Source organism: Protopterus annectens, chromosome 7.part1 (assembly GCF_019279795.1).
Source record: "Protopterus annectens isolate FY-2018-M chromosome 7.part1, PAN1.0, whole genome shotgun sequence".
Lineage (NCBI taxonomy): Eukaryota > Metazoa > Chordata > Ceratodontiformes > Protopteridae > Protopterus > Protopterus annectens.
In genome coordinates, this window is record NC_056740.1 from 523,358,109 (window position 1) to 523,383,778 (window position 25,670).

Genomic DNA, 25,670 nt, shown 5'->3' on the forward strand with positions numbered 1-25,670 from the left:
GATTTTACAGACAATAGACAAAGGTTACAGGTTTCACTTCCATACTCTACCAAGGAAGAGAGGAATGCCAAACCTACCTCCAAATCAAAAGACAAAAGCTCTAGAACAAATAGACCACTTAATAAGGATGAGAGCTATAGAAACTATGGAACAAGGGCAAGGATTTTATTCCAGACTTTTCCCTGGTGCCAAGAAAAGAAAACCAATGGAGACCTATTCTCGACCTGTCCGTTCTGAACACATATCTCATTGTTCCAAAATTCAAGATGCTGACCCTGCAGCAGCTTCTTCCCATGCTGGGCAAGGAGTCTTGGCTGGTAACTCTAGATCTCAAGGAGGCATACCTGCGACCAAATTGCAGAAGATACCTCAGATTTCTTGCAGGATCAGAGCATTATCAATTCTCAGCATTGCCTTTTGGCTTATCGACTGCGCCCAGAGTATTCACGAAATGCCTGGCATCAGTAATTGCTCATTGCAGGCTTCAGGGAATTCAAATTTACCCTTACCTGGACGACTGCCTGTTACAAACGGACAACAAAAACAAATTAGCAAAAGATTTGAAAAAGGTCATTCATCTACTGCAAGCCCTGGGATACACAGTCAATATAAAAAAGTCAAGGCTGATACCATCCCAAAGGATATCTTTCTTGGGTGCAGAACTGGACACATCAAATCAAATGGCATCCCTCACAGCAGAAAAGCAGAAACACCTTCCTCTCTATTTCATGGCATTAACAACGCAGCATCAGCTAACAGCAAGGAAAGTCCTGCAAGCCCTGGGTTACATGGCATCCTGCATAATATTGATTCCACATGCCAGACTGCATATGAGGAAGTTGCAATGGTACCTAAGGAATTTATGGTCTCAGCACAAGCACAGCCTAGAAACCCAAATTCCAATAATTCCATGCCTGAAGCAAGAATTCCGATGGTGGGCTCAGGCCTGTCAATTGAACAAAGGACTGCCCTTCCACAGCCCTCAACCAAGCCAGACTATCACCACGGACGCCTCAGACCTCGGTTGGGGGGCACACATGCTGGACAAGTGCATACAAGGCTTATGGACTCAAGACCAGCTGAACCTACACATAAATCAAAAGGAGATGCTGGCAGTAAAACTGGCAATTCAGACATTCAGACCGTTCCTTCAACAGGGTCAATTGCTGATAAGGACGGACAACACCACAGTTATGTGGTATATCAACAAACAGGGAGGCACACATTCATATCCTCTATGCCGGATGGCAATGGACCTCTGGAATGTGGCCCTGAGCCTCAACATTCAGCTCCAGGCAATATTTGTACCAGGAAAAGAAAATATACTGGCAGACATCCTAAGCAGAACTACCACGGATGCCCACGAATGGATGCTGCATCCAGACATCTTCAAATCCATTACAAGGAAATGGGGACTACCAGAAATAGACTTATTCGCATCCCCACACAACCACCAATTGAAAAAATTCTGCACAAGGACATATCACCCACTTGCTTGGAAGGTGGACTCCCTATCTTTCAGTTGGGAAAACCTGACAGCATATGCATTTCCACCTCTTCCTTTGATGCACAAGGTGCTATTGAAGATCAAAGAAGACCGCCCAAGGATCATCCTGATAGCTCCAGACTGGCCGAGGCAGCATTGGTACCCATTACTGAGGAGTATGTCTCGGGAACAAGCATGGCCTCTGCCCCTAGTTCCCTTACTGCTAACACAGAACAACTTCAAAACCCTGCATCCAAACTTGAAAACGCTGCAGCTAGCTGCTTGGAACCTTGCATAAGACAAAATAACCCAGTTTTATCTCAAAGGGTTAAAGGCATTATCTTGGAGACCCTCAACAAGGAAAACTTATTCAGCAAAATGGAAAAGATATCTCATTTGGAGTGCAGCAAAAGGAGAAAATGTGTCACTGGTAAACATAGCTAACAACCTGGAATACTTAGCAGAGCTTTTCCACAATGGCCTGTCCTATTCTTCCATTAAGATTCATGCGTCAGCTATTTCAGCAGAATACAACATGGACCCTCCAGTCTTCTCTCATCCTCTACTCAGGCAGTTTCTGAAAGGAATTAAAAATGTAAAGCCACCAAGGAAGCCACCATTGCCTGCATGGGACTTGAACTTTGTGCTAGAAAAGTTGACACTCCCTCCTTTTGAACCAGCAGCAACAGCAGAATTACAGTACTTATCATGGAAAACTGCTTTCCTGCTTGCAATCACTTCAGCAAGAAGGGTTTCTGAATTACAGGCATTAATGGCAGTACAGCCCTTCCTTATCTTCCATCAAGATAGAGTGTCCATGAGAACTAATCCTACTTTTATGCCAAAGGTGGTCTCCAGGGTATCTCTAAACCAAGCTATCCACCTACCTACATTCTTCCCCAACCCACAGAACAGGGGAGAAAGATTACTACATACCTTGGATGTGCATAGGCAATTGCGCTACTACCTGGACAGAACCAAGAACAATAGAAAAACTGACCAGCTACTGGTAGCATATGCAACAGGAATGGAAGGAAAAGCAATTTCAAAACAGACAATCTCAAAATGGATAGGAAATTGCATTAGATTTTGTTACTCTTATCATGGAAAGACAACTCCAGAAAACATCAGACCTCACTCCACAAGGGCTACAGCCACTACTACAGCTTTTACGAGGAGTGGCTACCAAAGACATTTTAGAGGCTGCTACTTGGAGCTCCGTGCATACATTTGCCAAGCATTATAATCTACCCTTATACTCCAGATCCCGAGCAGGTTTTGCCACTGCTGTTTTGCAAGGGATCTTAACAACACCATAATCTTATTAGTACCTCCTCCCCCAGTTTGGCTATGGTATTCTACCCATTTGTTAGGACTGCAGATGCATCCTTGAAGGACATAGTACAGTTTTGTACCTACCATAAATGTAGATGTCCGAGAGGTATGTATCTGCAGTCAGGATTACCCTCCCTCCTTCCCCTCTGTGGTACTCCTAGGGTATTTGCCCATCTTGTAGCTAGCTGGGGGAATTTATTATGGTGTATTTGTTTGTATATATGTATATACATGTTTATTTTTATTTGCTCTCTGTTATTTGGAAACATTTGCATTTATCCAAATTTAGCCTTCCTAGAGGGCACCTGGCATCTGGGGCAAGAAACACTGAGGAAAATGGCGTCGGCTGATGCCTTTATACCCGCTGAACTGCAGCTATGACGTCGGGTGAAGTGCGACATCAGCCGAGGCCAGAGACTTTGAACTAAGGGCTGCCTGAGGCAGGACAACCCATTTGTTAGGACTGCAGATGCATACCCCTAGGACATCTACATTTATGGTAGGTACAAAACTGTACTTTTTGGAAGTCCCAGCAGTCCTGTCCTGCTCCGGACCCCTCGTCCTTCAGAGGCAGAGGAGGACAAGGTGGATGCCGGCCCAGAGGCAGAGGGGGGGGCCGAAGAATTTCGGGTCCAGAGAGCCTTTCTCGGACTGACCCATGCAGCAGCCCTGAGGGCTTGCCCAGCTGTCCCTCTCTGGAGGCAGTCGGGAGACGTTTTTCAGAGCACCTACAAAGTTTGGAGTCCATTACTAAAGATCATTGGGTGCTCCGAATAATATTCAGAGGTTACTCTATTCCTTTTCTGCATCTTCCCCTGTTAACAAAGCGCCTCCCTGATGTCCCACCCGATCAAAGGGAGGTGGCGGCTTCAGAAATTTCGAAGTTGCTAAAAAAATGGGCCATCCAGCACGTCCTCCCAGAGCAGTCCAGATTAGGCAATTACTGCAGGTTCTTTTTGGTGCCAAAAAAGACGGGGGACTTAAGGCCAATTCTGGACCTGTCATTTCTAAACCTGTTCATTGCCAAAGAGAAATTCCGGGTGGTTACTCTGCAGTCTATTCTCCCTCTCTTACAGGAGACCATATTCTCATGGACTGACAGTCCAGGAGGTTTCTCTGCTTTCGGCTAGGAGCCAATCACTTTCAGTTCAGGGTTCTTCTGTTCGGCCTCACCACAGCCCTCAGGGTGTTTACCAAGGTCATGGCAGTTTTAGCAGCCCACCTGAGACTTCAGGGAATTCAGTTCTTTCCATACCTGGACGATTGGCTCCTCACCGCCCCTACCATGCATCTGCTTTACTCCGCCAGGGATTACTTCCTAGCCATGGCCCAGCATCTAGGCTTTACTATAAATCTTCAGAAGTCATCTCTGCATCCTGTGCAAGTTCTGGATTTTATAGGGGCCAGGATAAATACGCACCAAGCCAAAGCTTTCCTAACCATGGACAGGTTGCGCAACTTGTCACTACACATAATGGTGCTCCTGCAGTCTCCAGCCCCACCTGCAGAGTTGGTCCTGAGAGCCCTGGGATCCATAGCGGCAGCCATAAACCTGTCACCTTTAGCAAGATTGCATATGAGAATTCTACAGTGGACTCTTCACTTTCAATGGTCACTCCTACTCCATCCATTGGAGTCGCCACTTTCCCTGAGAAGGGTTTGCAGGAACTCCCTTCTTTGGTGGCTCCATTCCCCAGAGCTGCAGGAGGGGAGACCATTTGTGATGCCTCAGCCCCAAGCCACGTTGACCACGGACGCTTCTCACCTCGGGTGGGGGGGGCATTCTATGGGCAGAACCGTCCAAAGCACGTGGACTCCCTTAGAGACTGTTCTGCATATCAGTGTCCTGCTTCTAGCATTGCAAGCCCTTCAAAACCTTCTTCCTCTGGGGACTATTGCAATTCAGACAGACAACATGGTGGTAGTCCGGTATATCAACAAACAGGGAGGCACCAGATTTTGCCATCTTTGTCGAGAGGCTATGAGAGTTTGGGAATGGGCGATTTCCACCAACCGCTTTCTGATAGCAACGCACATTCCGGGTTGGTCCAACATTTTAGCGGACAAGCTGAGTCGCTCGATCCTCACACCTTACGAGTGGTCTTTAAACCCATCAGTAGCGAATCAGGTCTTCCTCAGATGGGGTCAACCTTGCTGCAATCTTTTTGCTTCTCCTTCAAACACAAAATGCAGTGAGTTTTTTGCTCTGATTCCCCCTATGGGGGAGAGCCCCAAGGTGCATGCTTGGCCCCCCGGTCTCCTGTATGCTTATCCTCCTCTTCCGCTGATGACAAAATTTCTGCAGAAAGGTCATCGGTTGGGGAGCAAAATAATCCTCATAGCCCCATTCTGGCCTCGCCAGATCTTGTTCCCTTACCTGCGGTCTGACAGTGTAGTTCCTCCTTGGATCTTAGATCCCATTCCAGATCTGATCTCTCATCCTGCGGAATTACAGCCCCCAAACCTGGGTGACCTCAAGCTCATGGCTTGGTTGATCCAGTTCCACTAATCGCAAGGACTCCCGGTATCTCGTCTCCTGTAAAATCTATTCTGGTAGCGGCGCATAAACCTTCTACTAGAAAGATCTACAGAAGTAAATGGAAGCGTTTTTCCATCTGGGCAAAAAATAGACTTAGATCCTTCTACTGCTCCCATCCCAACGGTTCTTGACTTCTTGTCCCATATCTTTGACCAAGGAGCTAGTGCTTCTACAGTCAAGGTTCAAATGGCAGCTATTTCCCATTTCCACATTGGGGACAACCTTGGCCCCTTAGCTTCCGCTAAGATATGCAAAACCTTTTTTGAAGGGCACCTTTCTGTTGAAACCTCCTGTCAAGAATGTGGTTCCACCTTGGGACTTAACCTTGGTTCTTCAGGCCTTGACTGGCCCACCCTTTGAACTAGTGCCTTCGGTTGAGTTAAAATTTTTATCTTGGAAAACGGTTTTCCTGATTGCAATTACTTCAGCCAGGAGAGTATCTGAGCTTCAAGCCCTCTGCATGAAACCCCCATATCTGGTCTTCCATAAGGACAGAGTGTCTCTCAGGACTAACCCTTCTTTCTTGCCCAAGGTAGCCTCTGAATCCAATATCAACCAATCCATTAATTTGCCTGTGTTTTTCCCCAACTTTCAGAACAAAGGGGAATACAGACTGCACTTATTGGATGTACACAGACAATTGCGTTTCTACTTGCACAGGACGGCTACTACTAGGAAAGCTGGTCAACTGTTTGTTTCTTTCGCTAAACCATCTTTGGGTAAGCCTATTACGAAAGTTACCTTGGCCAGATGGATATCCCAATGCATCAGGCATGCTTATTTACTCTCCGGTCAGCCTGAACCCTTGGGGGTCCATGCCCATTCTACCAGGTCTATGGCTACTTCTGCAGCATTCTGGTTGAGAGTACCTCTAGACGACATCTGCTCAGCAGCTACTTGGTCCTCTTCTCATACCTTCATTTCTCATTATAAATTGGATCTGATATCCAGGAGTAGGGCATCTTTTGGCTCCGCAGTGCTCCAGAATATCCTTCCTTGAGGTCTGCCCAAGGATTTAGGTAGCTGGGGACTCTGTCCCACAGGTTCAGATAAAGTTATGTACTTCCATCTGAGTAGGTAACTTAATCTGTCTGCAACCGACCCCCATCCTTCCCCCCTGTTTTATTCCATCACGCAGGGTTTCACCTGATCTTGCATTTGGTTAGGGTTCCTCTTTCGAGGGTCGTAGTCTGTTTCTTGTTTGGCAAACTCAATCTGAGGACTGGAGGGAGGCGACAGGGCATTATGGGTAAGGGGGAGGAGCTGAGAGCTCAGATCCTTTAGCTTGGAAAGCTGCCGGCTTGGATCCGTCAGGTTGCAGATAAATGAAGTTACCTACTCAGATGGAACGTTATGGTGAGTACATAACTTCTTTTTAAGCTCCATTTGAACCAGCTTATCAGACTGACTTCAATTCTTGACATGGAAAACAGTATTCCTGATTGCACTGATCTCTGCAAGAAATGTTATCCATCTCCATCTTCTTTCCAAAACCTAAAATGAGGAAGAAAGCGTACTCCATTCTTTTGGATGTCCACAGATAACTGAGGTACTGTGTATATATATATATATATATATATATATATATATATATATATATATATATATATATATATATATATATATATATATATATATATATATATATTTATACATACAGAACAAAATATGTCAGAACTGATTAGTTCATTTCTTGTGAAGATAAGAAAAGAGGATAACCTGTGTCAAAACAGACTTTTTCAAAATGGTTGTCTCATGCTATTACCTTTTGCTACACCCACCACAACAAAACTGTTCATAAAACACTATAAACTAGATTCTTTCTTCATGAGTTCATAGACTCGTATGTTTGTAGGAGATTACAAGGCTGATGACTCAAGAGACTTTACAACCCTAGTCTGTTTTACCCAATTTTCTATTCCTGAGAGAAAGATAACAAGGGTCAGCAAGTGGGGTTTTGACATTTTTTTACAGACTGCATCTGTCCATACAGGACATAGGCACTGCCCCAGAAGTGGATTTATGATTTTCCATCCATTTATCCAGATTGCTCTTGAAGATGGTCATGGAAGGGCTTGGCTCCACATGAATAGGAAGCCTACTACAGAGGCAGAGCAATCACTGGGACACGTATGTCTCTCCAGCATGGTGTCAGAAATCAGGTTCAGATCCTTGGAGCAGGTACCCCTCATGCAGTTAGTTTTGCAAATATGCAACATTTCCATCAGGGCTGGGGCAGAAACTGCCTTCTAGGTCAGGTGTAGATCACCCCTCAGTAATCAGTAGGAAACTGAATAAACTGGTAAGACTTTTAATCGGTCCTTTTATGACATGTTGATTATACCCTGTATTTTTTTTAGTGAGAAACCTCTGAGGACACTCCAGCTGTTGCAGGTGCCTGGCGAGGTACTTGCATTGTTCTCGATTATTGGTCGAATGAGGACTGAAAACAGTGGTACTATTGACATCTTTAGTTCTGGATGCTATGTCCTTACTTATAAGCTGAGCCACATAGAAGGGTTTCCTCACCACCATGGACACATGGTGGTCAAAGCTAAAATTACGATCTGTCTGAGTGCCTAGATCTCTCACCACAGGTTCCATTGTCCGGGAGTGCTATCAGTGTTGTAATTTGTAAGGTTATTTGATTTCAGGAAGGGTATTATTATGCATTTCTTGGCATTAGTTTGAGGCCATGGCTCTGGCACCAGTCATTAGTCTATGTCTATCCTTTATGTAGGATATCCACATCATTTGGGGAGTTAATGATTGCCCCCAACTTCCAGTCTTCAGCAAACTTGGTCAGCCAAAAGCCAACTGCATTTGCCTTGACATCTGAGAAGTATATCCGAAAAAGAAGGTGCCCAGCACTGAGTCTTGTGGTACTCCACTACTGACTGGTCTCTTGCTGGATGTGGACTCCCCCACTCTAATAATATGTGTCCTATCCATGAGCCTTTTGGCTATCAATCTGGTGATGTAGATGTTATGCCCAATTTTGTGAGTTTATCTGTAATACTTGAATAGGGTATTGTGTGAAATGCCTTGGCCAGTTCAAGGTAGGTGGTATACACTGTCTTACCCTCATCCATGACCTTGGTGACCTTCTCAAAGAAGTCCACCAGATTAAGCAGGCAGGACCTGCCCTTGACAAAGCCAAACTGAGATTTTCCATGTCTATGTTAATCAGGTCCAAGATTATCCTTCCCATATCTTTGCATATGAGGCTAGTCAGACTTGTGAGTTGGTAGTTTCCTGGGTCCATTGATGGTCCTCTTCCTTGTGCAGAAGGATGACTGTTGCTGCCCTCCACACTACTGAGACAAGGCCTGTTTAGAGAAGGTGGTTAAATGGAGATCATGTGGGTCTGCTAGGTCATGTTTTGAGCTATTTTATGGGCACCCTGAGATCCCATCAGGACCTGTTGATGCTGTGTTTCTAGCTTTAGAGAGTGCAGTCATGACCTGTCCTTTTCTGATAATAGGCAAAGGAGTCGTAGGTTGTATTTCATGAGTAGTGACTGGAGGTGATGAGTGGGTGAAATTTGAGCTGAATTTATCAGCCAGGGTGTTTGCAATTTCTTCTGGCTGAGTATAGGTGGTGCCATCTACAGCCAACTCAGCACATTGTTTAGTGATTCCTTTAAAATTTCGGACATAGCTAAAAATGCTTTGTGTTTATCCTTTGCTTGAGTTGCTATTTTAGTCTCGTATTTAGCTTTGAGGACTTGATTAGTTGCCTAATTCGTCTGTTGAAACTAATGAGGGATATTTTTTTCAGTTGTGAACCCTGTCACTTGCTTCTAGGCAGGAATGTCTTCCTTCTGTTGTATAATCTGTATGTCAGAGGTCTGCCAGGGTTTATTGTTTTTCCTGATAGACCTGGGTAGAGTTCAGCCAGATACTGCCATTTCTATTCAGAGCATTTGTGTGTACTTCTGCATAAGCTTTCATGGTTTTGGGGTTAGGAGGAGCTCTTAAATTGCCTATGCTATCACTTAATAGAAGGTCATTTACCTTGGAAAATTCTTTAGGGTTTTGGGGTTTGATGGGGATTTTACCATTACATTTATTTCAAAGAAGACCGATTTATAATTCGATCTTACCAATGAGGACGTTGTGTTGGGGAGAGGGTGCAAAACTCCCCCATGTTTGCGAGTACTATGTCAAGGATATTTGAGCCCCTAGTGGGAGTGCAGGCAGCACAGTGGTGCAGAGGTTAATGTTGTTGCCTCATAGCAAGAGATTCTCCAGTTCACTTCTGTGTTGGGGTGCCTTCTTTGTGGAGTTTGCATGTCCTCCTTGTGTTCAGCTGGGTTTCCTAAAGGTGCTCTGTTTTTTTTCCACATTCCAAAGACATGCAGTAGGTGGATTGGACACTCTAAATTGGTCCTAGTTTGTGTGTGTGTGTGTGTGTGTGTGTGTGTGTGTGTGTGTGTGTGTGTGTGTGTGTGTGTGTGTGTGTCTGTGTGCTTGCATGCGAGTGTATGGTACACTGTCTGAGCAGGGTTTGGCTTCGGGCTATCAACCCCATAAAACCTTAACTGCTACAGAAATGAGTGTCTGGAGGAACGCTTGTTGCCTGATGGAACAGAGAGAGAGAGAGAGAGTGGGAGTGCAGACCAGCTGTCCCAGAGCATTTGCTTTGGCAAAGTTCAGGAATCTCTGAGCTTGCATGTTAGTTGTGTATGCTTCCCAGTCTATGGAGGAGTAGTTAAAATCATCCATGGGTAGTGTGCTGGGCTGAATGGTTAGTGATTCTAGTAACACTAGTAATTTCAGGTATGTGTAGTCATTTTCATGGCTGGGGACCTGTAGCTAGAGATGATATGGTGGGGGATTTTGCATACGGTTAGCTGGACATGGAGAAGCTCAAGTGAGTCATCCTGCTTGGACCAGTCTTGCAGTGTGATTGTTTGTTTTTTACAAAAATGGAAATGCCTCTTCCTTTTGTTTTTCCTTTTCAGAGGGTGGTCTGAATGTATGATAGGCAATGTAGTTCTCCAGGTGTATGAATGGCTTTGCTAGGACCATTCTCCAGAAACCCCTGGACACTCATCTTTCTGCCTCCCAGCCACGTTACACTTTGGTAATCTAACCATATAACTCAGGCTACTGCACCAGTGATGAATATAGTATGGTTGTGTAAGAAACATACCATAACAGCAGATGTTCAGATGATCGCTGCTGCCAGTCCCTCCCTCCTTCCCCCTTATTTTTGTATGTCTTTTGTACTAGGGTGTGGACATTTAGTATTATAGCCTTAACTTTGTCCTCTTAGAGCTTTAGCCTCTCTCTTCTCTTTCTGTTGGGACAAAAGTTTTGAAGAGCTTGGTGCTCAAACCTCCCTTTTAGTCAGCTCAGCTTGAGCTGTGTAATGGTTTGGGCTTATGAAAGGTGCCTTGAAAGTTTTGGAAGCTGTCTGATTCATGATATCCTTACCAGGATGTACCCAATATAGCTTTGGCTATTGCAGCAGTGATCATTCGAGCATCTACTGTTAAGGTAAGTTTACTTTACTTTCACAACTGTGCTTTCTTTCTTTGCTGGCCTGGCCTTAATACAGGGAAGTATCAGCTTTAGCCAGTTGCTTACTTGTAGCTAGCATGATAAATGTATTATTTTCCTGTTAGTATAAGTAGACAAATGGCTATCGATGTATTGTACTACACTGAAATATAATGCAATTAAATTTGACAGGTGTAATGATTTTGTGTATTTTGTGCCACTTTACAGTGGTGGTATTAAATGTCCACATTAAATATGGTAGTATACTAAGTCATGTTATGTGTCATAAGTATGTATTTTTCTAGGAAGAGGTACTAATACATGACATGACAGGCTAATTAACTGAATCCTTTTCTGGCTAATGTTGACAGTGTGTCATACATTTTGTTTCCACACAGTGGTTGTAGTTTCAGTATATTCACTATGATGAGTATGACAATGTGCATACTTCTGCTGTGTTATTCACTGTGATGTGTATGACAATGTGCATACTTCTGTTGTGTTATTCACTGTGATGTGTATGACAGAGTGCATACTTCTGTTGTGTTATTCACTATGATGTGTATGACAAGGTGCATACGTCTGTTGTGTTATTCACTATGATGTGTATGACAGTGTGCATACTTCTGTTGTGTATGCTTATATGTAATGTATGAAAGAGAATATTGTGTGATACCAGGAGCCTAATAATCCATCTCTACTGTAAATGTGTGTAATTGTGTGCATGATTATTGACAGTGATGGTGTGGTCGGCCAGAACTAAAGATGAAATGTACAAAGGTACAGGTGTGAATAATAGTATGGGCAGACAATGTGATTGTTCAGGTAGGTCTTAGTAATAGTAATATCAGGTGTGGGTATGAATATTACCTTCCTAATCACTGAGTGTAACGTAGAAAAGGTACAAATTCATCAGTTTCAGCATCTGACATAGAACTTTATGGTCACTGTTCTATTGGCAAGCCATCCGTGATTCCTTTTCTGTGTGATTTTGTGTTTTAGTCACAAAATTGCAACCATGGAGATAATATATCTAAACCCTCAGCATACAGAAGGTGCAGGGGTTTGATGTGCTGCAATTTTTTTTTTTTTTTTTTTTTTTTTTGTGAATTTCATCGAGTTGAAGTTTTGACTGACTTGACAAAACTGGAAGCAGATGAGAATGACAGTGTGTGAGTAGAACTCTGGAAAATGGCTACCCTAGTAAGGTATGGATAAGGAAAGGTGTGTGTTGTGAAAGGGGAATGCAAGTGTCACTGGATGTAAAAGAAAGGGATGTTAAAGAGAATGCAAGATGGCAGAGTTGTTGGGGGGATCACTGACTCTGCTTAGAGGTATGTTTAAATGTTATAGTCAGTGAAGCTTTAATAGAAAAAACCCTTCAACAAAGACAAAGGAGAATAAAAAAACAGAAAAGGTAGAAGTGTTTGTCAAGGTGCAGTCCTTACAGAGTAATGCCAGAACTATATTGTCACAGGCTATCTTTCTCATCCACATGAGTTTCTGATGTCCCTGGTGGTAACGAATTAACCACAATTAGCGTGAAAACAACCAAAGAAAAGTCTCTGGTGGTAAGATAAGGTGAGTCTTCACTACATATTTTCCAGAAAGACTTCTGGAATCTGATTCTAAAGCTAGGCCATCTTACAGATTTTGTGTATTATGTGCTTTGTGTCTGCTTTCTGTTTGGACATTAGTCCTAACAGTACAAGTTTCATAAGCATATGTGGTGAGTACCTTTTTTGCTTTCATTCTGAATCCAACTCCATGTGAGCTAGGGCCAAAAGTGGAGCTGCTCGTACACATGCTGTGCGTTTCAACATCAACAAGTTAGCCTGGTTCCGCATCAGTGCTCTGACTGTTCTGTGTAGCAGTGAAGGTTGGCTACTTTATCACGCATGTCTACAGCCAATGACCATTCATGTTATGGCTGCAGCTCCATTTTTCCTCTTGATTTCTTAATATATATTTTTAATTAATAGATTGTGATGTCAAGCATGTGAGTTACAAGAAGAATGACAGCCATCATTGCATGCATGGCATGAGTGTTGATAATGTTTCTGAAGACAGCAGTTGAGATACTTCATTTTGCTTCTTTTGTCTGGTTGGAATGTTTGTGGTGGGCCGCTTCTTCCTTGGTGTCCCCTATGCATCTTCTGTTAGGACCATTGCAGGGTTCACATTATTTAGGTATCCATGACCAGCCTCCAACCTCTTTGCACCTGTTCAGGTCTTTTCACCATTCCACCATCCTCCAGAAGTATACATTTCCTGGGGATTTTTTTTTTATGTTCTTCGTGTTTCACTGTTGCAGTCATCACATTTGGGTTATCTGCTTGCAGTAGCCCTCAGTCGGCCTGATTAACAAAGTATTGGGACCTGCGTCAGTTGCTGTCCCTTCTTTTGTGACATCAGGTCGTCAGGGGTATAAAACATGCAGCCGACGCCATTACATTAGTCTTTCTTGCCGTGCGGTGCCCGAAGCAGTTCGCAAGTGCCAGTCGGCCGACTCCTGAAATTTTCGTTTTCGAGTTTCAGAACCGAAGTTTTCAACTAAAAGCTAAGTAACCCGATGGGGAAACTTTTTCTTGCTCTAAACCAATGTCAGTAAAAGTAAATAATTGCATCACTTGTGGAAAGCAAATACCTCATAAAGATTTTCATTCGTACTGTATTCCTTGCCTAGGCTCTGACCACGATGTACCTCGCTGTTGGTTTTGTGCCTTATTTAAACCATGAACTATCCGTCGTCAGTATATTTTTGCTGCTAAATATTTTGGTGCTCAGTTCAATTATCCTGATATGTCCTGATATGTCTTCGGTAAGCCATCCGATTACCGACATCCCGAAAAAAACGCAAAGATAAAGACAGAGACAGGCCACCTAGGTCAAAAGCTGCTGATGATGCTTTTCCTAAGCCAGTCGCCAGTTCGCTGGTACTCAGTGAGGCACTTTTGCAGCCCCTGATACCTGCTACTTCAGATTCGCAGGCCTCTACTGAGACCCATTCGGAGTCCAGTATGCCGTGAGATGCTTCAACTGTGGAACCTGTGGATGTCTCTGCCTTGGATGGGTCCGGAGCCGCTGTGCAGGCACTGACTTCTGAGGGTGTATTCAGGGGTACTGACTTGCATATTAAACAGACGCAGTCTTCTTCTTCAAGGCCTAAAACTCAAACCATGCCTAGAAAACTGATGCCCAGACCGCATGGTCAGGCCTCTATGCTTAGAAAACAAATGATAAGAATGGCTGAAGACCTTATTACTTTAATCAGGGGAAGCCAGCCTTCCCCCTCTAAGAGACCCAGGACTGTGTTTGCTTATGATACTTCTGACCAGGATTCTGAATTGCTCTCAGAAAGCCTGATAGATATTACAGGGTCCATGACTCTCACAAGTTCCTTTTTAAAAATCGTACTGCGGATCCTGAGACCATTTCACAGGGACCCAAGGGCATTAAAGCTACTACTGCCAAAAATCCTACCCCCTCTGATAGAGACTCCAGGGTGCTGGATAGATGGGGTAAGAAGGTATACACTTTTGCAACTTTGGCCATTAGGGCCTTAAACTGCCAGTTTCATATGGTAAAGTATCAGCAGCATATTACTGGATTGCTTAAACAGAAAATGATGTTGATTCCTGATTGTGCTGAAAATAAGGATTTACAGGATTTACTGCACTCAGCTGAATAAGTTGGAAAACATACTTTGCAATGTGTTTTTTTTTTTCACTAGAGGCATCTTGCAGGGCTGCTGTAACTGGGTCTGTACTTAAAAGTCATGCTTGGCTTAAGGAGCAATCCTTGCCAGATCATGTTAAAGTGAAATTACTGGATGCTCCCTTAAACCAGACCTTCTCAGTCCAAACCCAGATTCAGCAGAGCTCCCAGGCTTCAGTCCCAGGGTATGCATAGGACTAAGCAGTGGGGGGCCTCCACTTCTAAATCTGGGAGTAATAAAACTCCCCCTATGGTAAATTGTCTCAATGATTACTTTTTAAAACTTCCAAGCACTTCTCAACTGACTGCACCTTTGGGGGGAAAGATTGCTGTTCATGCAAAGAACTGGGAACTCATTACCCAGGACAAATGGGTTCTAAATATAGTGTCCCAGGGATACAGATTTCACTTCCACACGTTACCAACACCCAAGCGGGTGGCCAGATCTACCCCCAAATCAGTGAGCAGAGGCCCAAAAGCAAGTACTTTCTCTCTTAAGCATGGGGGGCTATTCAGTTGGTACCAGAAGAGGAAAAGGGACAAGGTTTCTACTTGAGACTTTTCCTGGTACCCAGAAAAGACAATTCATGGCATCCTATCCTGGACCTGTCTACTCTAAATACCTGTTTGGTGATTCCAAAAATTCAAGATGTTGACTCTTCAACAGTTGCTCCCTATGCTAGGCAAAGACGCCTGGTTGGAAACTCTAGATTTAAAGGAAGCATATCTGCACATCCCAATCAGGGAATCTTGCAGAAGATACCTACGTTTCAAAGCAGGCTACACGTACTATCAGTTCTCTGCACTGCCCTTTGCCTTATGTACTGCACCCAGGTTATTCAAAAAGTGCCTAGCTCCAGTCATTGCATTTTGCAGGCAAATAAATATTCAAATATACCCATAACTGGACGATTGTCTAATTCAGGCAGAAAGCCAGGACATACTTTTGAATCATCTGGCCTTTGTACAAATGGTGCTAACTTGTCTGGGGTACGCCATAAACGAAAAGAAATCACACCTGGTACCCTGTCAACAAATTATATTCCTGGGAGCAAGCTTGAATACAGCTTCCCAGATGGCTTTCCTCACACTAGAGAAACAAATTCATTTGACAAGCTACTTCAAACTAGTGGCCACAAAACCCTGCTATCTGCAAGGCAAATACTACAAGCCTTGGGGTTCATGGCCTCCTGCATTCTTCTAATTCCATATGCAAGATTGCATATGAGGAAACTACAATGGTATCTAAAAAGCCTATGGTGTCAACATTCTCAGGATCTAGAAGCAATGATTCCTATCATACCTTGCCTACGACTAGAGTTCCTTTGGTGGGCAGAGGCCTGCCACCAAAACAAGGGACTACCATTCACACTACTCCCTGCCGCCCAGACTGTAACAACAAATGCATCAGACTATGCATGGGGGGCTCACCTGGCAGGGAAGTGCATTCAGGGCAAATGGAACCCAAGTCAAATGCACCTGCATATCAATCAAATGTTCTGACAGCCTTCAAGGACCACATCCTTGCAGGACAATTAATGGTAAAGACGTACAACACCACTGTTATGTGGTACATAAACAAGCGGAGGGTGCACATTCTTACACCCTCTGCAGACTAGCCATGGCATTGTGGAACACAGCCCTGAGCTACCAAGTGCATCTACAAGTTCAAATCCTGCTAGGAAAACTAGATACACTGGCAGACGAACTAAGCAGAAACCTCATGGACCCACGTGAGTGGAAACTGGAACCAAGGATTTTCAACATGTTGACAAGCAAATGGGGTAGCCCAGATATAGACCTGTTTGCCTCCCCCCAGAACTATCAATTGGACAAATTTTGCACAAGGACTCCCCACAAACAAGCTTGGAAAGTGGATGCTCTGTCCTTCAGTTAGAAAAGCCTATCAGTTTATGCCTTTCCTCCTCTGCCTCTTCTCTCCAAAGTACTACTAAAGATCAAACAAGACAAACCAAGGCCGATTTTAATTACACCAGACTGGCCACGCCAACACTGGTACCCTCTCTTGGGCAGTGTTGTCACTGTTGGGCCCATGGCACCTGCCTAAGACTCCTACCCTATTGTCTCAGCAGGAGAACCAGATTCTGCACCCTCAGCTTCAATCACTGAACCTAGCAGCCTGGCTAATTACTTAATCTCTCCTTTACCATCCCTCAGTAAACCAGTGATGGATATAATTTTAGAGGCAAAATGGAAAAGATTCTGTGCCTGGAACCACTTTCAAGGGATGAGCACAGCAGTGCCCAATTTACCTCAGATTTTACAATACTTATCTGAGATGCTTCACAAGGGCCTGTCTTTCTCCTCCATCAAAATTCATGCCTCAGCCATTTCAGCTCATTATAACACAGAACCTCCCCTCTTCTCTCATCCACTGCTCAAGCATTTCCTCAGAGGGGCCAAAAATTTACGACCACCCAGGAGAGCTCCAACTCCAGCCAGGGACCTTAACTTTGTATTGGAGAAACTCACTCTTCCTCCTTTCGAGCCAGCTGCTACTGCAGACTTAAAATTCCTTTCTTGGAAAACAGCTTTTCCTTTTAGCAATCACTTCAGCAAGAAGGGTATCTGAATTACAGGCCCTTATGGCAGTGGAGCCTTTCATCATCTTTCATGTGGACAGAGTGTCCCTCAAAACCAATCCCTCCTTCATGCCCAAGGTGGTATCCAGTGTGGCCCGTAATCAATCCATTCACTTGCCAACCTTCTTTCCTAATCCACAGAACAAAGGGGAATGGATACTGCACTCCTTAGATGTGCACAGACAACTTATGTTCTATTTGGACAGGACTAAACCTCAAAGGAAATCTGAACAACTGCTGGTGGCATTTGCTGCAGGGGCAGAGGGGAAGGCTATTTCAAAGCAAACCATTTCCAAATGGATAGGCCATTGTATTCAGTTCTGTTACAAGCACCATGGAAAGCCTAACCCACAGGGGATCAGACCACACTCAACCAGGGATGCATCTACCTCTACAGCCTTTCTCAGAGGCATCCCTACCAGGGACATCCTAGAAGATGCTACCTGGAGTTCTGTACATAACCAAGCATTACCATCTGCCAATTTTCTCTAAATCCAAGCATTACCATCTGCCAGTTTTCTCTAAATCCAGAGCTGGCTTTGCCAATGTAGTCTTGCAGGGCCTTTTAGCCAGTCCTAATGCTATCTGAATTCCTCCTCTCATCCTTATCTTTGGGAATCAACCCAAATGTGATGACTGCAAGAGTGAAACACGAAGAACATAGTACAGTTGTGTACACTTACCATAAATGTAGATGTTAGAGTGTATTCACTGTTGCAGTCCTGGTTAATCTCCCTCCCGCCCCCTTACTTCTTTTGGCTATACCTCTACTCTCCTCTACTATGGTCAAAAGCTTTTTTGTGTGTTTGCTTTTTTGTTGGAGGTATAACCATGTATATTTATAGATGTAGTTGCTTCCCATTGGGGGGGGGGGGGGGGCACCTGACATCTGGGGCAAGAAAAACTGATGTAATGGCATCGGCTGCATGTTTTATACCCCTGGCGACCTGATGTCACGGAAGAAGGGACAGCAACGATGCATGACCCAAGACTTTGTTAATCAGGCCAACTGAGGGTTACTGCAAGCAGATAACCCAAATGTAATGACTGCAACAGTGAATACACTCGAACATCTGCATTTATGGTAAGTGTACACAACTGTACTTTTGTTTTCACAGATGCCCTCCAATTTAGATATTTTCACCCTACATTCTTCTAACCTAGTAAAGCCCATGAATTCAGTCTCTCTGACTTCTGAAACACACTTTTCCTTCCAACGTACATCTGTAGTCCTGTCTTTGTTATGCATAACAATCTGAAGCCGAGCACAACCTGATAAAATGACTACTACTGTCTCGTTCCTTCTTATCATCCACATCTAGTCTCTTGCTGTTAAGTCAGAATTCTAGCCTCACCTCTTGGACTCCTTTTCTCCTGAGATATTGCTTTGATATATGGATTTGTTAGTGAAATGAGTAAGCTCTAATCCTGCTGTATGTTTTATCTCGTTACCTTGTTTATCTGGATGCAGAAGAAGCAATCGGCTTGAGAGGTTGTAGGTGTTCTGTAGCATGATCTTTATTTTCTTCTTGATGGCTGCTTGTCACATCAGCAACTGTTGCTTTAATACAACATGTCACTTATGGAGTGGTGGGGTCTTGCCTTTTGCCATCTTACCTGGCTTAGATCTTCCTGGCTTTAAAAGAGTATCAGCCTCCTGATGTTTTAAACTCCCTTCACTGGTGACCCTGATTTTGGTGACATATTTATTTTATTTTACATTTGTTAACTGGGTAGAGTCTGGCTGGGCAAGTAGCCTGTTTTCAGCGGAGACCCGGGGAGAATATGTCCATAACAATAGTACAAAAAAGATTACAAAAAATTTTTAAAAAGATTTACAAACAATATACAAAAAAGTTTAACAGTTGCCAACAATCACAATTTACAAAAAGGAAATGTAACACAGAAAAACATTACATTTCGTAAGCCTTACTACAGACAGTAATATGAAACTCATTAGATATATAACTAAAATAAGCCATTGTGGTATTTTCATTTGGTAGAAGTAAGACAAGGGGTAGATAGCACCAAAGAAAAAACGTTTAATTAATGGCATGAAAAACTAGCCAGGAGCATTACAGGAGCATAACCATTGTTGAGTAAGGTATTCCATTAGGAGTTGTTTGAAGCTATGACTATCTTTGTTTTTTTCTGATATTTTGGGGTGATAGGTTCCACATTTTGGGTACTTTGAAGGAGAAGAGAGAGTCACCAAAGTAATTATGGGACTGGTTACCTTAAATATAAGATTATCGGATTATCCATGGGTCCTGGGGTTGGTATTTAGTTGCACTTGGTTGGAGAGTGCAGGGCAGTTTTCAGGTTTGTGGATAATGGAGTGGGCAGTGGTGAGCTGATTGGATTGAATTTCCCAATCTGTTATTGCTCAGTGTAGTTTTTGAAGAGCAAGGCAATGATGGGTCCTGTTGGGTATATTAGCAACAAATTTTGCTATTTTGTTATAGCAGGAATCAAGTAGATGTAAATCAGACTTGCGCAGGTTAGTGAAATGTTGAGAACAGTAGAGGAGAGTAGGTAGGAGGTGGGATCTGACTGTGGCGAGTCTGGCATTTTGAGTGAGGTAAGGTTTGGCCTGTATAGTGCACCAAGTTTGATGTGAACTTTCTTAATTGTGAGTGATATGTGTTCATAGGTGCATACTAGGCTAATGGCCCTGGAGCCTTTACAAGCCTAGCCCAGAGAAGTGCCCTGGCATCGTACCACCCGACGTTAGTTCCCAGTGCCTCTATCAAGTAGAGCCATTGGAGTGATCCCTGGGGTGAACTTTCTGTTTCCCATTCACTTATCAAGATCTCTCTTGAAGAGGACCAGTGAAGTGCTCTGCTTGACATGTGTGGTAAGTCTATTCCAGAGCATGGGCAGTCTCTGGTTTATGAACCTGTCCCTCCAGCATGTTCTGTTGATTGTGGTAATGAGGTTGAGGCCTCTGGAGCATGTGGTGCGGTTGAATGTTAGGTTGTTGTGTATTGTGACACCAAGTAGTTTTGTTTGGTTAACTGGTTCTATTATATTGCCATTAGTGGAGTCGATGGCGAAAGGTGGTGGTTTTGCTTTGGTTTTGCTGTTGGGGAAGATTATTCATTTTGTTTTGTTTGGGTTTAGGATGAGTTTAAGTTCATTTAGGTAATTTTCAGTATCTAGAAATTACTTTTGCAGTGAATGTTTAATCAAATGCAGGGACCAGGAAGGGGCCTAGGTTGGTCAGCTGAGTGGAGCTTAACCGACTGTACATATTGACTGAAAAACACAAACAAAAGCAAAATAACTTAAATATTTTTTTTGGGGGGGTGGCAAAACTTTACTCTCACCTCCCCCAATATAGAGAGTGTTGTGTGCCTCCTGTATCCCCCTATATATAATCAATTCTGAGGCTCCTCCTCCCCTGGAAAAAGGGAAAACTTCTCGTTAAAGGTTTCTTCAGCAGCTGTCATTCTCAGATGATTTCTGTATTTGGAAAGGTTCCTTTTCCCCCCAAGAAACCTACTCCCTGCATTATTTTTTTCCTGCAGCCCATTCTGCTCCAGGCTTGTTTATTTTGCAACATTCCGACGAACATCATTGCTTTTATCTAATGTTAACTGACCGGTAGTCCTTTATATATATATATATATATATATATATATATATATATATATATATATATAAAGTGAATCCTTTTTTTTCCTCCCAGCCATGCTACATTACATGAATCCTTGGATCACTACGTGAAATGCCCATTGACACAGTAGGATTCCTATACAGAGAAGGCTCTACCACCCAGTAAGTACCTGGTTAAACCATCCATGTACAGACTGATGAATGAGGGCATCCCACTTCTTGGTTACCAGCATTGCACAGGGTCCTTGGTGGTGGTTATGAGGTCCATGAAAAGGCCTAGTGTAGCATCAAAGCTGCAATGTAGGGAAAAGCTGGCGTTTCAACCCTTGTTAAAGTATGGGGATTTTGCCTCTGTCCTGCTGTGTACTTGTATATAAACCCCAACCAAAAACACACACACCACACTATTAAACAAAATGATTATGCTGAATTTCCCAGTAACTGCTTTTGTGCTGGAAACTGCCTAAAACTTGGACCCTTGGAAGAGTGGGCCACCACTGGCTGATCCACCATTGTGTATACAAGCAGACCATCACCTGTACTTGAGGTATTGCTGCTAGAGACAGAGATTCTATCATATTACTTCCCCAGCTAGTATGACCATGTTAAAATAGTGTTGTTGTTTTTCAGTCTCCCTTGATTTGGACTCTACACTAAGTGTCGTAAACATTGCAAGATGCCCATATCTTAATGTAAAAATAAACCAACCAAGCTAGAGTCTTCACTATTAATATAAACCTCCTGTAGTGGAAGCCCATGGAATATATTTAAATTGCCTGTTAAGGATATACCAGTGTTTCAGCTACATGGCTTCTAACGGCCCATGCTTTTAAATTTTTAAATCTTTATGGGTATATTCAGGCCAGTAAAGCCAAACCCCACTTGTTGCTAAACTTGACTTAAATAATAACAAGTTATGGGCATTCAGAAGCCATGTAGCTGAAACACCATGTCCTTGCATATTACCATGGGCCGCCATTACTGGAGGTAGAAGGTGTTATGCAGTGAAGGCTCTAGCTGGGCTGCGTCTTTCTTGTAGTTTATATTAAATGGTTTGTCTGTGTGACCTTTTTACCCTTTGGTTTAGTAAAGAATAAACACACACACACTTGACTTCTCTACCCACAGCTGTCTTTTGCTGTTGAACGTAGTTTGTCAGTATGAGAAACACAAAGCAGTGTCACTATTTTGTCATTTGTGCTACAAGGTGCTTGTGGTCATCAGAAATTGACAGTGTGTACTGACACCAGTTATCTAGGTAAACATGCCATAGGACTGTGCTGTGTACAGGTGTTTTATCCTGCAATTATAAATGTGCATCACATGTAATTTAAATGTGGAGCTTTTCTCCCCAGGTCTCTGTTGAATATGTCAGACATTTCCTGGTCAATAAAGACAAGTAAATAAAATAAGAATTAATACTGCAGCATTATATTGTTCAAGACAGGTTGGCAAGCTAGATTGCAGCACTACAAAGGTAAAAACTGTAACAAATGCCAGCTTTATATTTGTCTTGGAAATATGTTAAATCGGTTGTTATTTTTAATAAAGTAAAAGGACATTGTTCGGAAATACCTTTTACTTAATATTTTTTTTTTTCATTTTAGTACTTTTGTCAGCTTTGTTCTTGGTTTACATGGTACTGTTGTACCAGAACACTAACAAACAGCATGGAAACCATCCTCACAGTCTTTGCACTTTACTACTATCCATTCCATGGGACACACAAGAAGAGCAGGTCAGAAATTATTTCTAAATTGTTTTGTTGTTATTAAGAGTAGACATGGTGCAATTTATGTTCTAGATGTTAGATAAGAAGTTAGTATATTGGCAAGGCCATTTGTCACATGCTACTTGGTAAATCTCCCAGAAAATCTCTTTCTCCCAGCAATTAATCAGAGTAGGTTACACATATAAAAAGCATTTCTTAAGCTTTCTCTTACAGTGCTGTGTAATTAAGCAAGTCACCATTTTGGTCAGCCATAGGGCTCTTTTCTGCTTGAGTGTTTGCCCCCATCCCCTGTAACTAAAGTACACTGACTCTTACATTTGTCTCTCTGACCCTAATTTTTACAAGTATACCTTGTACCTTTCTGGCTTTCTAACACTCATAGATTCCTGTTGAAAGTTTTGCTTACTTGTCTGACATTTGAACAAGTAACTCTTGTAAAAATCCTCAAAATTGTATATTGTTGGTCTGTCTTTCCTGCTAAACATAAGTAAAATCAAAGTGCTGAGTGCAGATTTTAGGCCCTTACATTCAACTTACCTCTGGTGTGGTGTCTTGAGTCAATCAAGGTATCCCTCTAACCACTCCTACTGCCTTCTCTTTTCCACCCCCCCCCCCTTTCCTGAAACAGTTTAAACTGCTACAACTTAGTCTCTAGCCAGTCAACCCTCTCCCAATGGCTCTAAGTCTAATGCAGCCACACCCAGTACCCAAACACACTTTACCTTCCAACCTGTTCCTACTCAACTTATTCGTGCCCTACTTAAGAAACTAAGACCCATCACCCTGACTGCCGACCTCCTCCCAGCTGACACCATAGCATACCCCATCTCAATCTTGATCAACAGAGCTATATCTGAAGCTACTGTACACACTATATGGAAAATCTCCCATGTCATACCTCTCCATAAAGGAGGCAGTTCCACTAAGCTGTCAAACTCCAGCTAAAAGTATGGAGAAGTGTGTACACATACAGCTCATGCATTACCTCAAACAGAACAAGTTGTTGTCCAACTTTCAGCATGGCTTAAAGCCACACCACAGTACTACTTCTGCACTCCTCTCTTTCCCTAACGTCATTAACCACAACCGTAATAATAACAAACTGTCCTCAGCAGTCTTTTTAGATCTATCCAAGGCTTTTGACATGGTTGACCACAAAATGCTTATAAATACCCTGAAGGCCTTCTCCTTAAACAACCATGCACTTCAGTGGTTTCAATCCTACCTGCAGGGCAGGCAACAGGCAGTGCTATGGCAGGACAAGCTATCATCTCGCCTACCCATTACATTAGGAGTTCCCAGGGCTTGATACTAGGACCCTTTCTTTTCTCCATCTTTATCAATGACCTTCATTCAGTCATCCCAGATGCTACCTGTATTCAATATGCAGATGACTCCACCTTGATTTGTTCTGACACCTCACCAGCTACTTTATTCACATTAACCCAAAATACCTTCAGTGCAGTAGAAAAATGGCTCTCTGATCAACATCTAATCCTAAACCCCAACAAAACTGAGCTGCTCCTCTTCTCCCCCACATGCAGGACTCTCCTGCCATCTTTCAACATAACCGCTAACAATGGCACTATCATCTCCCCAGAAGTCCAAACTAAACTACTGGGTGTCATAGTTGATAACCTGAAGTTTGATGCTTATATCAATCAAACTATCAAAACCATTAATAAAAAATTGGCTCTCTTTACAGAATCAAACCTTTCCTTACCCCACTTGCTAGAACTGCAATTGCTCGTTCCCATCTACTATCAACTCTTCCCTACACCTCACCTCTATTCTTCAACTTAAAACATATCTTAATAAACTATCATCCTGTTATAACCACATTACTGGCACAGCCTACCGGACACACCACTGTCACAACCTAAATCGCATAGGATGGCTTGAACTGCCTAGCCTTCTGCAGTTCAACCAGCTAATAGTGGCACATAAAGTCCTTTACCAACCAGAAAATACACCTGCACTAAAAAATATTATGAGCCCCTGCATCAGCACCCGGCCACTGCGATCATCCACTAGACTCCTAGTTCAGACATACAAATCCAACTACTCAGCTGGGGACTCTCTGTTTGCCAACTCTGTTGGAAAAACATGGAACAGACTCCCAGATGACTTGACCCTAGAACCCTCACTAACTCATTTCAAAAACAAGCTCAAGAAATACTTCAAAGCTCATCGGTTATGTCCTTGCACTAACCCCGACTAGTGTACTTAGGTGCCTTACCTTCAACTACTTCTAACTTTTTTCTACCACACCATTTCAGGAAGGATCAATTGTATAACTGCTGCTCAACGTGTCTTTAACCTGAATGCAATGTTAGGTATATATAACTTTGAAAGCAATGTTATGTTTTGTAAAGTGTTTTATAATACGTTAGTACTATATGTGCTAAATGCTGGTACTGCTAATGACTGTAATCTGCTTGAAACTAGCATTTACTAAATGTTCAATGTGTATTATTATCTTAGAGATTTTCTCCCCGGACCTCTGCTCCATTCGGACTATCCTGGTCTACAAATGTAAAATAAATAAATAAATAAAAGATGAAATATAACCCATGAATGTTTCAGCTAGGCCCTGTGCAGCTGTGCAATTGCTTACTTTCATCAATCCTAATTAATATGAAACCTTTTACTAATTTACCTCCAGATACTCCTTCTGGCATTGCATCCCTTGGCTTCACGGCTGTTATCATATACTATTTCTTTAAGTTTATTTTGAGTATCCCCCTCTTCCTGCTGTCTTGAGTACATTTTTTAATTCACTTTGCCCTTCATGCTATCCTACCAATTTGTCCCCTTCTGACTGGGTGCATATTGTAGCCAACCTATTCCATTCTCTATTGTCATATCTACATTTTCAGCACTCTGATTGGTTTCCTGACCTGCTGCCATCGATCCTTACCGTCTTATACCTCTCCATTGCACACTCACCCTACCAGCCTCATGTCCCCCTTATTGTGCCTTCTGCTGTATGTGCAGCACTGTGTGTGCAGTTGATTGATTTATTGCATTTGCTGACCAACTTTATTTATTTATTTATTTCTCTTTGTTTATCGTGAAAGTCCAACTGGTCAATACCCATTTTTAGTGGAGGCCTGGGGCGAAAAGCTCCATT

General features: G+C 42.9%; 1 protein-coding gene across 1 annotated transcript in view; it reads left to right on the forward strand.

The window, feature by feature from the left end:
* Nucleotides 1–25,670, forward strand: part of PIGB (phosphatidylinositol glycan anchor biosynthesis class B) — a 369,888-nt gene that overhangs the window by 136,462 nt on the left and 207,756 nt on the right. Inside the window, exon 5 of the mRNA XM_044078951.1 lies at nucleotides 22,413–22,543. Coding sequence (XP_043934886.1) covers nucleotides 22,413–22,543 — 131 coding nt within the window. The remainder of the gene's footprint in view (nucleotides 1–22,412; nucleotides 22,544–25,670) is intronic.